General features: G+C 37.0%; 1 protein-coding gene across 1 annotated transcript; it reads right to left on the bottom strand.

The window, feature by feature from the left end:
• Positions 1-135: 135 nt before the first annotated feature.
• LOC127959176 (cytochrome P450 27C1) lies at positions 136-9,988 on the bottom strand. The gene is made up of 9 exons (XM_052558183.1): positions 9,617-9,988; positions 6,312-6,502; positions 5,600-5,799; positions 4,444-4,653; positions 4,191-4,354; positions 2,339-2,502; positions 2,141-2,219; positions 1,288-1,491; positions 136-1,145 (listed from the first exon to the last, which is right to left on the bottom strand). Exons 1-9 carry the CDS (start codon positions 9,908-9,910, stop codon positions 1,029-1,031), a joined length of 1,623 nt encoding a protein of 540 aa, XP_052414143.1. The 5' UTR covers positions 9,911-9,988; the 3' UTR covers positions 136-1,028.
• Between the last annotated feature and the right edge of the window lie 4,201 nt (positions 9,989-14,189).

Here is a 14,189-nt window from a genome sequence, read left to right as displayed (position 1 = left end):
AGTCGTTACTGGGTTACTTTATTGCAAAGGATCTGAGAGAAAATTTTACATTCATTTCAACTGTGTGTGGTTCACAGACATTTGTGTGCTTGGTGTTTAAATAGTGTTTATGTAACACATGTACAACACAGCAGGTCTTCAAATTGTATTTATTCATACAAAATTCAGTAACTTACACATTTTCACACTTCCAAATGTCATACAATGCATTAAGTTCACAACCCTCGAAAACAACATTCATTTTATCCAAGAAAAATATTTCATTTCCACCAATTCCCATTATCCATCTGTTGCCTATGAGGCTAGTGCACTAAAAAGAAAAAAGAGGCACAATTTTGCATTTCACATTAAAATGTTTACCACTAAAGAGGAGCCGACTAAAAATCCTCGCTCTTGAATAACAAATTAGATAATAATAGCCAGGCTGAAATCAAGACAGACATTGCTTTGATTTGAGGTGTTTTACTCACACGGTACTTATCTTATTATTAGTGTCCACAGGACAGGATTTTAGCACGGTCTTCTAAAGTAGCTTTGTAGTTGTAATAGGATTTACTTTATGTTTGCTTTAGGAATTTTCTGCTTTTGAGCTAAAAGTCAATAAGCTTACATAACCGTACCATGTTAAATAAATAATGAGCTTAGTGCTCAAGCTAATTTAATAATAAAACATCTATGTACAAGGTCTTCTTGACCATATTTCATTTTAATTATTAAGGCTGAGTGAAAATGAAAAAGCCACAAGAGAAGATTATAGATAGTGTGATGTAAATTAAGCAATTCTTGAAGTAATTCGTATTGATTTGACTATACGAAATAGTGCCTGTTCTAAACATTCGTAACATTTTTGGTCCTCCGATTGGCTTTCACACAAAAGCTTAGAGGCACTTCACATAAATAAAAGCAACATTCTTCGCTGGATAAAAGCTGGAAGAGGCACTTTAATACTCAAAAACACTAAAAGTCTTTGGACTCCAAGAAGCACAGTATGGATTATGGTTTCAATTCACACACAGTGTAATGGCAGATTACTTTCGGTCCACAAATCTAATGTTGATGGGTGATCCCGGACAGAGCAGGCCATGAGTCTTAGCATGCACATCAGCAGTCTGGGGAGACACCTCAATGTGGAACTTCTGCAGGAGCTGTGATGGAGAACAACATCAATACACTATTAGACAAGGGAATTAGTGTTCACATTCAAGTAATATCTGTCTTTATTTATTAATAGTAGCACAACTATGGTTTGGATCTTTTGAATTTTGAGACACATATTTAAACAAGCACCTGTGTAAGAGCCAGATGCATCTCCAGCTCGGCTATTCTCCTCCCGATGCAGCTACGGATGCCGTAGCCAAACGGGATGGAGCCAAAGTTATCGACACGGTCAGAGGCATCCTTGCGAATCCAACGATCTGGACGGAACTCTCCGGGACGGGGGAAGTTCTCTTCGTCCATAGAGGTGGAGTAATGACACAGAGCCAGCTGAGTCTGTGAACACAGGAAGATGGGAGATTTTTCAATAAAAACAATAGCTACTATGTTAAGTTATTAGTTATTGATTTAATAATTATTTATAAAGTATATTAATATAAATGGTTTTGTTATCAATATAGATTCAAATTGAAATGAATTCTCAAAAAAAAAAATTCCCCCTGAAATTTCCAGAGGCCTCCTAGTGGGTTGAGAACCACTGATTGAAGTCATTCCCATTATTGTGTAACAATTGTTTTCTTTTAAAGTGTAAACTTTTTAACATAATTAGTCCTGTGACAATACAAATCAATGTGTTTTTTTAAGGCATTGGACTCAGACTTAATTCCTGAAGGGCCACAGCTCTAAACAGTTTTGCTCTAACCCTAATCAAACAAATTTGATCCAGCCAACCAAGGTCTTCAGGATCACTAGAAACGTCCAAGCAGGTCTGATTTGGAGCTGGTTGGAACTAAACTCTGCAGAGCTGTGGCCCTCCAGGAATTGAGTTTGAGACTACTGCATTAAGGTAATGAAATCTAGAGCTGTAGGAAAGAAAGACATAAAACAATGCTTCTACTCTGGCAGGTTTTGACACGTGTTTATGACACAAGCATATAAAAATGTGCTTTGCATGCACATACAGCCACATGATTTATGTTCTTACCCCTTTAGGGATGAAATAACCTCCAACAATCAGATCCTCCTGTGTAACGCGTCCATTTCCAGGCAGAACAGGGAAAAGCCTGCATGTGTTAGAGAGGCGGAGGGAAGTGTTTATACGGTTAGATTTTTGAATGATCACTGTATTTCTGTCCTCAACTCAATAAACTTCAATGACTAATGGGTGGTGGGCAAAGCTTACCTGAGAGTCTCTTTAACAAGCCCTCTAATAAGGGGCAAATGAGCAACATCCTCTCCGGTTGGGACACGCCCACCCAGCACTCGGTCGACTTCCTCAAAAATGTCCTGCTGTATTATGGGATGTCTTGCTAAAAGGTATGTGCTCCATGACAGTGTGAAAGAGGTCTGTAGAGAGGCAGAGACAAGAACATTTGATTACTTATTAGAGATTAGTAACGTGATCTACACTAATTCCTCTGCTTGGTGCAAAATTAAAAAAATGGGGAATAATGCATGACATAGTTAAGAAATATCATAAAAGCAGATGTTTTTCTGAAACATGGTGCAAATGTGATATTGATTTATACCACAGTATTTTGCCAGTGAAAATATGTCTAAACATGGCCACGGTAGCGTTTCACTGAATGGATGAGCCATTTTGAACGAGTCAGTTGAATAAAGGATTCAATGACTCATTCATTAAGACGTTGTTTAATTTTTCCATTTAAAAAAGTATAATTTCATTATTCTCATCCTTTCATATTTCTTAATTCAGAATTTTATATTTAAAACATTAATCTCATAAAACCTTATTATGGAATTGCATTGTAAATGCATTCATACCACCTTTGAGCTGCATTAAATCGTACATCTAAAGGTGTAAATACATCTAAATGCCACTTTAAATGCAGTTTCTGTGCCATTTTGGAGTTCCAAAAATGAATTTTGTTAATACTGATTTCATTTGATTGGTACCAGCAATTAAAATAATTAGGATAGAATCATGATGGCCAATTACTCTAATTGAATTTACTGCTAAAAATATGAATTTTACATTAATTATGCAGAATACATTTTAATACAGTTAAAAGAAATGTAAAAAAAAAATGGCGCTGGAAATCAAATTAAGGGACAAATAATGCCTTTTGAAGCTCTATTACATTTTGCAGTTTTGCATAAAACGTTCCCTTACATAACCACTGATTCACTCCCATTGACTGATTCTCCCAAACATGTCCACCCCCACCCCCCCCCCCCCCCCCCCCCAAATGCCTCCTTTCAAAGATTGCCCAGTAAACATCATTCACTCCCTTTTTTGGCCATCTCTCTCCACCCCTTCATCCTGTAATAAACCACCTCCCATGCTTCTCTCTATTCATCATTACTTTTATCTCAGATAAATCTGGGCCTAAAGCGGCTGATGTCATGTGTGTTCAGCTCCAGTGATCACAGTGTTCACCTTTTTGGGTGACTAATTCCTTTTTGGAGCGAGAACCCAAAACAGGCTCCTTGCCTCAGAGGTAAAGAGAAAACAAAACAGAGAGACAGACAGGTGGAGAGGAAAAGATTACATGACCGGCTTTGGCTCACGATGGCTAATGTGATCATTCGGCTGAAAGAAAGAGAGAGAAAGATCAAAGAGAAAAGGATGCCAACTGACTCATCAGTGAAATGGGAGAGTCTTAGCAGGGCTTGGATATTGTGGGTATGAGATGTATGGAGAGAGGTCAGCGTTAGGTCAGGTCAACACAGACTTCTCCATGGAGACCTCAGACACCCGTTACGATTTGACCGTTTGAAAAGAGTTCACAGGAAGAGAAGAAGTCGCCTGAGATGCTGTCCTGATGAGAAGGTTTATTTATCATCACCATTAGATGCAACCATTTCTCCAGCTGTCTCAATACACAATGTATTCTGCTTTTTAAATCACCACACATGCATTCAATGCTTGAAGAGACTGAAGAATAACTTCAGTAAAGGTAAGATTAATTTGGGTTACTGAGTGTCTACCATTGAATTTGTGCCAAATTACAAGTCATGAACCACAAGTTGAGAAGCAATGACTTAACAGCAGCTATTGGACCAGCTCTTACCGTATCCACACCAGCCAGAAGCATTTCTGTCATGTTTGCGTAGATCTCTTCCAGATTCATCTCTCTGGTGACCAGCATGTGAGTCAGCAACCCTCCTTTAATCTCTTGGCCTTTCTTCATCTTCTTTTTGATCTCTGAAAGTCTCTTGTCCACGTGGATCTGGCCTAAAACACACATTTATACAAACTTTTAACAAAAAGACCAATTTTCTCACAATGACACTGAACCCCAGCACAGTTCCCTCTGCTCTTACTGAATTTGAAGAGGCCGTCCCATGAGCTGCAGAATTCCTCCCAAGGTTTGGGAATGATGGGGCGCAGCCATTTGGGAATGGCCCCGGCGTACATGGTGGTCTTGAAGGAGCTGAACATGAGGTGGAGTGCAGCAATGTACTCCTGACTCATCTTGGGAATTTCGTTTTCCAAGCAGCCCAGACGGGTTTCGTACAAAATGGTTGCAACACCTAGGAAAGAGTTTAACATTGTGTTTTTCATAATTTCCAATTTACCATACTGAATCTCCCACAAATAATAGCAATTATTTGATAAGGTTTTCGTGTGCTAATCTAAATCTTATCTGAATCTTTAATCCACTGTCCACAAATATCCACAAATAGTCACACTTCAGAGGGTTTATCAGAAATTACACTTTCAACTATATGTGCATGTTAGAATTTAGTGGGCCATTTTCTGATATCAGCAAATGACAATTAAGAGATCATTAATATTCAAAAAATACTACGGATCTAACTCTTCTGTATTTGTGAAACAACAAAAACTTAACCTAAACTGAGCTAATTAATGTCACTATTATGTAGAGCTAAAATTACGAATAATTTTCTGTCTATTTATATAGCTAATATCAATTATGAAGTCATAATTGATTAACTCTGCGACACTGACAGAATCTGATTCAGAATGAGCTTTATTGCCAGTTATGTTTACACATACGAGGAATCGGTTTTTTTGACAGAAGCTTCCACAGTGCAACAGAATCACAGCAACAAGACAAAACACAGATAATAAGAAATTGACTTTACTGACACTCATTAAATTAAATTAAATCAACATTGAACTTAACTGAGCTGATTAATGGCACTTTTGTCTTCTATAGAGTTAGCTTAAATTCATGTTGTGTCATCATTGATTAACTTTGCACCTATCAACACTAATCTGAATTGAGCCGATTATGGACCCTATTATCTTCTACAGAGCTGCTTTTGTAGCTAAAATTGCAGTTGTTTCATCACTGGTGAACTTTGCAGCATTGACGGTGTTATTAAACTAATCTGAAAATCTGTTTTGCTGTACAACTATGTAAAAAGGTGACAAAACAACACTTGCTTTAAAAAAAAATCTCCCTTCCTTTCCAATTTACCACAATAACGCACACTCTGCCCTCAGGCTCACCTTCCATGGCATATTTGAAGAACAGGTCATTGATGTTAAGGACAGTCTGTCTGTCGTCCTGCTGGCTACGCAGTGTCTTCACTCTCTCCACCAGGTCGGCCACCACAGCGTTGACGTCAGGGGAGAAAACAGTCACATCTCTGGGCCGCATAACCAGCTGCCGCAGAACACTGCGCATCTTCAGCCATTCGTCCCCCTCACTGGAGATACAAAACATCTTATATTTGTTATCAGAGACAGACACATATTAAAAATATATTGGGATATTGCAGATTCACGTTACGAATTTGTCATTTGTCATTGTCATTTAAGATTTTGAAAATATTTTTTTAAAGAAACCTTTCAAATTCACCAAGGCCACAATTATATGACCAAAACAATATATATTATTACCATTTAAAATATAAACAACTGTTTCTATTTTATTTTTTTAAATGTAATTCGTTCATGTAATGTATATATATTTTTGTGTAAACCCTGATGTTTTTTAGGATTCTTTGATAAAAGAACAGCATTCAATGGAAACAGAAATCAATTGTAATTGTAACTGTTGATCAATTTAATGTGCACTTCCCTTGCTGAATGAAAGTATCAAAAGTCTTAATTATCTCAAACCATTTAACAACAGTGTACCATTTTAATCCAAAGAGACAAACCAAGTTATGCATTAGACTACAGCACTGCTCAAGAAAGCACATCAGCATGTACTTACGCTGAGATGAGTCCAGTAGATCTTCCTCTCAAATCTCTGTACTCCTTCCAGGACTCCATGTTACCCCTCTGAGGAGTCTCGCCTTCACTCCTGAGAACATGTGCCACCATGTCTCTGTCAGCGATGGACACCACCAGCTGAGGTCCAAATCGAGATTTGAAGATCTTCCCATACTTCTGAGAATGCTCCAACTACAAAAAGATTTGTAAAGCGGATCAATGTGGATCTCAGAAATGCACTTGAACCATATAAATACAATTTTAATTTTGATGGATTTCTTTTGTCCTTGTTTTTGGCTAATCTGCATTATAGTCGTTTGTTTAGATGTTTCCTTCAAACTTTAAACGCTTTATTGAAATTTACTGACAATATCTATGTCTCCCTAAAGATTATATGGCTCTTTGCCAAATGCTCAGTATGCACAGGAAGACATTTCCCGGTATGGATGGCCCATTTGCAAACACGGCCCTCACTGCGAGCTCGCCCACTTTCATCCCCCTTCTCAAGTCGTAAGTACTTTTCATACTAAATAAGACAACACAAAGGCCCCTCTGTGTATCCTCAGCCAGAAAAATCCTGGAAGACATTTATCATCTTTCACAGTCCTAAGACAACTTCACCACTGGCCATTTTAGATAAGTATTAGAGAATTTCTGGCTCTGTTTCAGTGCATGGGAGATTCAACTGGTCATGTTCCACAGAATTTTGAATTGGAATGACATTTAGAGGAATTGAATTTCCTGAAAATGTGAAAGAAAATCAAGATACAAACGAGGGTTTTCATTATCACTGCATCAACACATAATTCCATCATTCATTAAAACTGATTGTGCATATTTACTCCTTGATTTTTCATTAATGATTAAATATTTGTCTAGTTTAAGTGCAACTATAACCTTAGATTAGCAATTATAACCAAATATATTTTTGCACCTGATTTGACCTTTAGTACCTATATGAGATTGTGATCCGCAGTCAAAAAAACCCCCTGTTTTCTTTTTAGTGTTTATTTTGTAATGCTGGCATTTGTTGGATTTTTGTACTACAATTTTTTTTTCTCATCCAGTATTTTGAGGATACCGCCTCCATTGCTTCCTCAGAGGAAACATCTTGTATATAATAAACATACCATATACAGTACATACTGAAAAATGGTAAAGTTTTAACATCTAAACTAGTTTTATTAAAGTAAAAAAAAAAGTTTCATATTAAAATACATTAATTTATATGAACAAGACAAAATATTAGGGGTTAAATCAGTATTTTTTTTAAATGTCAAAGAAGGCCTTGAGCTAAAATATTAGTTTTGTCCTGTTGGTGGTTAATATAAAACAGCATTAAAAAGTTTATAAATCACAAATTTTTCTAAAGAAACATTGTCCAATAGCAACACCAGCAGGTAAAGTTACAGCAGGAGTCTGCATCTTTCTCGACTCCCCTGAGCCCATTGAATTTTGAAGGACTCGTGTCCAAATGTAGCAATGAATTTTCACCATAGCCAGAAGTCAGGATGGGATTAGTCTCGCGTAGCTAGATCTTCAGACTGACGGCTGAAGGTCGGGAATCCATGGCAGCTTTCTTTGGCCAAGGCCCGCCCCATAAGGCCATTTGACCGTATTTGAAAGATCCTATGCCACAAACTTTAAATATTTCTCATACATTTGAAAACCCAGCGTTTAGTTGATCCTGATCCTGAAGTGCTCATCGTCAGTTTTAAACTCGACATCTTTCTTCTTTGTGAGGGGGTTTGGCGCCATGGATTCTTTGATTCCAGGCAGAACATTAAAAAACGTGACACATCTCGCAGAAATCCTGTATAATTCAACCAATCCAATGATGACTTTGACATTGATGAAGTGTTTCCAATTTTGTGTCCCATATGCATCAGATGTTTAGCTAACGGTCTGTGGGCATGACATCTGAGCCTGAGGTTGAGATATGAGTTTCCAGATTAGTTTCGCACAGCTAATGTCTTCAGATCTGCCAAAAATATAGCGATGACTATCAGATTGTTGATACCTGAACCTCTCAAACTCTACATATCGAGTTATCTGCACAACTGGTGAATCTAATGTGTTGTGCCGACAAGCTAAAGGCTTAGCTTGTGTGCGACATGCTTATTTTAGAAGATTGTTTTGTTCATTTATTTTATTTTATTTATTTATTTTTATAATTGTATTATCAGTTGTATTAAAATTCTCCCCCTATCAGTTTCTATTATACAGTAGATCAGGGCACAGGTGAAGTCAGGAAACGTCTCATATATTCAGATATAGCCAAACTTTGTTTCGGCAAAATAATACTTAATGTCATGAGAACATGATCGGTGTTGGAATTTTTAGTTAGTAATCAGCTTGGTAAAAATAAAAGTAAAACTCCACGTCTGTGAACTTACCAAGTTTTGATGTCCCTGACTCGAACAATTCTAAAGTAACTAAACATTAACTACATAAAAAACACAAATAAAATATAATTACTGCACTGAGTTAGCTATTATTTTTGGGGAAAAATTTGAAAACACTAACTTCATGAGAATATTGGTTACATTGTTAATGTAAAAGTATATAAAAAAAAATTTCTTACTCTGATAGCGTAAGCAGTGGTTTCTAAACAATAGACTCCATGGGATATGAGTTTACATTTTATTTAAAAAAAAAAAAACACAACCCCCGCACACCACTGCACTGTATATCAGGAATTACATTCGTGTGTATTCATATCTGAGTGGCCCAAATCTCTGTCGGATAGCTGGCGATCTTTATAGCTGGCCATTCTTGAGGTGTTTGAATTGCAAATATAATTCGAATCCAATCCCTCGTGTAGACTGCGCCTGGAATAAAATAAGGTTTGCGACTGTCTCTCTCGATGGGGTGGAGACTGCACTCTCCAGTTTATGAAACTCCTTAAGTAATCCAACACCTCACGTGTCCGCACTGAACATTACGTAGCCGAGTCTCGACTGTGTCCCAAACAAATAAATCTTTATTTACGTTAAAGTAAACTTTAAAGTTTATTTAACGCTTGTGCAACAATGGTCACTGGCAGTTTCGGGCAAGTACCTTCTGTCAACTCGTAAGATAAAAAGTTACAGGAATTTAAGTTTAGAACAAATTGAATTTTTTTTTTTTTTTTTTTTTTTTTGTTAAATGAAACCATATGGATGAGTCTACATGATGGCGTCTGGGTCTTATCCACTGAACGTGTATTGAAGGTGTAAACTGTGCACTTGAAGACACATCATTGAAATGCAAACACAGAAAGTAACGCGTAACGGTGGTCCCATCTGACCGCACTACCCGACTCACCTGGATCTCGTGGATGCGGCTGAACCCATCTCGGTAGAAGAACTCAATGAGGTTCGACATGGTGCTGGGTCCGGGCATCTCATGGAGGGTCTTCACTCTCGCCACCTTCTGCTCCTCAGCGACGGGGCGCACCATGTTCTCCTCCTTCAGATCCTCCTGACTGTGCGCCGCGATCTCCAGAGAGCCCTTCGCCACGGACTTGTGCAGCCCGTGGGTTTGGAGGAGAAACTGCTTGCATGAATCCTGCAGCAGACTCTTGCGGGCCAGGTGCAGAATATTGCTTTGAAGAGACATCTCAAAGACTGTATACGTGCCACCGAGTTGAAACCAGGAGTGTCTTGGAGAAGCCGAGGTGTTCGCAGACTGAAGCGAATGCGCACTGATGCGTGGCGCGCAGCGGCTTTTTAAAGGTCCACGGGAGAGGTGCGGGATCAGCGAAAGGGATTGGACGCTGGAGTTTGGCCTTGGCAGGAACAGATGACCTCACGCACGCCCCACGAGGCAGTGGACGTCGATGAAAAGCTGAAGTGAAGGATTTTCTTTTGTTGCAATATAAAATGTGGATTACATAAATCGACTGTGGCTGGCAGCTCCTGAGTTGACCGCATTAGACTCTTTAGTCCTCAAAACACCGAGTTATCAGACATTCTAGTCACAATAATAAACAAGTAATTGTTTTAAGTCTCTTGAAAGCTTTACATTTAAGAATGTAGGCCCAGCTTTAAGCCGCAGTCAAAATACAACCATACTTTAAAGTCAAGGCTTTAACCTGGGACCAAAGTAATTTTGATGTAATGCCTAAATTATGGCGAAAATAATTTATCATTGCAATATAGCCAATTACTGTTTTTTAGCCTATTATTTATATCATGAAACAAATGTCTTTTTTTTTTTTATCATTAGCTATTTATCATTCGTTTGATCTGATTGGCCATTTCATTCATTTTGACATTGACAAGCGCTGTTAAAATGCAACTTTTAAAACTTTCACTGTTAAAAATAAAGGTGCTTCACGATGCTATAGCTAGAATAACCTTTTTGTCTAAATGGTTACAAAAAGAACCTTAACCTTAACATCTTAACACCTATCTTTTTCAAAAAAAGATTATTTGTGGTGAAAGAATGTTCTTCCGTTGGTGATGGTTCTGTAAAGAACCTTTGACTGAGAATGTTTATTTGTTGAACAAAAATGGATCTTCTGGAAACGCTATGAAGATTCTTTTGAAGTACCTTTATTTTTAAGAGAGTTCTTGTCATCCTAACAACAAACAAAGTGGTGCGTAATGCATGGCCGCAGATATTATACAAGATACCAGCAAATACTGAGGGGACAGTTTGGCTATAGGCTACTTCTAAACATTGGGGGGACTTGTCCCCCTCTGGTGGTGGGCCCTGTAAAAAAATAGATTTAGATTTCATATCCCTCCTTGTTTGTTATTTGGACATTGTAAAAATCTCTTGGCCAAGTTTCATGTCGCTGCATGAGTGCAAATGTATTTTTGAGTTCATTTACTCTCAGAAAACAAAGCTATCAAAAGGTAGGCTATATGTCACTTTTAAAGTACTAATATGTACTTATGTATCATTCAGGGGTAAATAATGTACAAAGATGTACCTTTTAGCCCTACATTACCGTCCCATCAGGCACTTCATCAAGTGTGTAGTTTGGGGGCACCTGAGGTAAGGATCTTTATTTTACACAAATGCAAATCTCGTCTGAGCATTGCTAAGCTCTGGGTAGCACACTATTGCCAAACTTTACACAAAAACACACTTGTTTTTGAAGTCCTGGAAAAAAGGGGGATTCATCTCATTAGAACAGCTTGTACTGGGTCATACAGCAGGAATATTCACCCTAAATGTTGGTTTTAATACTCATACATACTGATCCCCACCCTCCTCCTCCTCTTTTTATTGTCAGACCTGTTACATAACATGTATTGTTCATTTCCTTTTCATGAAAACTGCATCATCTAAATATGTAATTTCGTAAGTGTTCCCATATGTTAAATGTTGTCAAGTCTGTATGAAAAGACTCACAGAGTCCCGCTGTTTGAGGACTATTTGTATTTAGTCCCTCTTTTTTAATAACAAGAGAAAATCAAGCTCAGAATGTTTTTCCCAGATTTCTCATCCTAAGAATGAAAGATTCAATTTATGCTACAGAAAATAACTTTTGTGTTGCCTGCCTCTATTTAAATCTTTCTGTGTCCTTCATATTAAACTATTGATACTACACACGCAAAGACACAGAAGGAAAGCCCACTGATTATCCTCTCTAGAGAATTCACATGCTTGCTCGGCATCAAAACCACTGTCTCCGAGCCAAGCGGATCTGGATATTAAAAAGGGAAAAGCCCCAAACACTACAATCTCAGAAGACTTAGTTTGCCAACACAATTGTTTAAGATTGCTTTGCCTTTGTGTTCTTAGACCAGTGTTTGGCAATCACAGGTGCATGAGGCTTCTCACTTAACTATAATCATATTAATAATCACAATCCTCTAATCCTGTAATCACCATTCGTTGTTTATCATGTAGCTGATTTTATTGTTAGGTGCACATGCAAAAAGCAGAAAGGACTCGGGTAAAGCGGCTCAATGGGCATAACAACGATCTGGCACGAGACACAGAGAGACTTAACACTAGTAACAGGGAAGGAAATGCAATGAAGTAGAGCTGGTAAAGCAAATGAACTCAAGGTGATAAAGGGACATGAGACCAACAGAAGAGCACATGACAAACAGCAACAAACACAAGTCAAGACAGCACATGGCAGCTTTACTCAATCATCAGCCGTGTGCTAAAACCAGAGCCAAGAGAAGTGAAGCAGGATCCTGCACTGACACTTGAAATTGCATTTACAAAATACCAAATCATGTTTTAAAATGATGTTCTCTACATTGACACAGCTGCTGCAAATTCAATGAAATAATGCAAACAAGATAATTGAAAGGAAGTTAAGTGTTACCACTGGATGCTTTTTATTGTCATGGTTTTATGTTAGATATATAAATATACAGTATTCAAACGTTTGTAATAATATTTTTTTTGTATTTGAAAGAAATATCTTATGCTTATAAATTGTTTATTTTTTTATATACACACATGTACACATATATACACAGTATATTACAGTACACACATTTATAATATTAATAAATATTGATTTTCAGTTGATATTCTATAATAATAATGACGATGATAATAATAATACAGCCAATAGGATAATAATACGAGCCATTATTAGAGCACCAAAGCAGCATATTAGAATAATTTATGAAGGATCATGTGGCACTGAAAACTGTAATGAGAGTAATGATGCTGAAAAAACATTGTTTTAAATTGTAATTTTTCTCAGTGTTATGGTTTTTGCTATATTTTTGATTAAATAAATGCAGTCTTGGCCTCTTTGATGAAAGTAAAATACAGCATTAATTTGTCGTAGAAATTTCTGTGACATCAGAAATGTCTTCACTGTCACTTTGAATTAATTTAGTGCATCCCTGCTAAATAAAAGCTTTTATTTTCCCTTCTGTCTTTTTTAAACTAAGCATTTAGATGTTGTGACCATTTCTTTTATGTACCTTCGAGCAGGTATGCTAATAACCTTAAGGCGAGACAATGAAAAAAAAAAAGGCTAAACTTATAGAAGCAAGGGACTGGTTCACTCAGCAATAGTTCCTCACAATTTGACAACATATGGACAACAGTGACAGGAAATCATAATGCCTTACAAATTAAAGAACTTACTAAAAAGAAGACTTATAAGAGAGACAATTACAGAGACAATCATTGTGAAAAGAGACTCATATTCTGATACAGTATGAGGTCTATTCAGATGTCATTGCTTGAACCTACATTACATATCCTTTAAGTGATCACTGGATCAGCCAGAATTAAACTAGAATCATAATCTAAAAATTTGCTGTCGAAAGAAGCAGGTAGGTTTTGTATTGTTATGAACATTTCCATGCCTTTATGGCATATTTTTAGATGTATAGAGAAAGTAAAACTACTCACATAAGACTATATAAGTATTTCGTAAGTGTATAAACATACACTTCACCCCAAAATAGACATATTCACACTGAACATATAGTATGTGGATAAAAGAAAAATCATGGATTTTAAATAATTAACTTTAAATAATTAAATAATTTCTGGGAAATTTCTCGGGAAACTTATATTTAAGCACAAAACATCTTTTAAACACATTAATAAATACATCTTAATTTTTAGTACAAAAGTTTTTAATATATACTTAAAAATTGTTGTCTAAGAAATTTTGTAATATTGTTAATTTTAGATGAATATAGCATGCGATACTGTCATGGCAGGGGCTACACATACATCATGTGTCTTTTACGGAATGAGTGTGTTGAGGTAGCTGCTGAATAAATAACTAGTTTGTTTTGAGGAGAAGCATGGCAGGATCGCATTAATATGCATTTTATATATGAATTGATGAATCACCTCAGACTCCTATGGCAAGAACATCAATTTAAAACTAATAATTTGCATGTTCTTGTAGCTCAGCTGGTGGTGAAAACCCCAAAACAACAGGTTTAAG

Source organism: Carassius gibelio, chromosome B6 (genome assembly GCF_023724105.1).
Source record: "Carassius gibelio isolate Cgi1373 ecotype wild population from Czech Republic chromosome B6, carGib1.2-hapl.c, whole genome shotgun sequence".
NCBI lineage: Eukaryota > Metazoa > Chordata > Actinopteri > Cypriniformes > Cyprinidae > Carassius > Carassius gibelio.
This window is presented reverse-complemented; position numbering and strand designations above follow the sequence as displayed.

Bases quoted from the DNA above. Each gene is read 5' to 3' on its own strand.
- LOC127959176 (XM_052558183.1), bottom strand. From the start codon at position 9,910: ATGTCTCTTCAAAGCAATATTCTGCACCTGGCCCGCAAGAGTCTGCTG. The intron at 6,503-9,616 runs GTGAGTCGGGTA...ATCTTTTTGTAG, and splicing joins GCCGCATCCACGAGATCCAG to TTGGAGCATTCTCAGAAGTA. The intron at 5,800-6,311 runs GTAAGTACATGC...TTGTATCTCCAG, and splicing joins TCTACTGGACTCATCTCAGC to TGAGGGGGACGAATGGCTGA.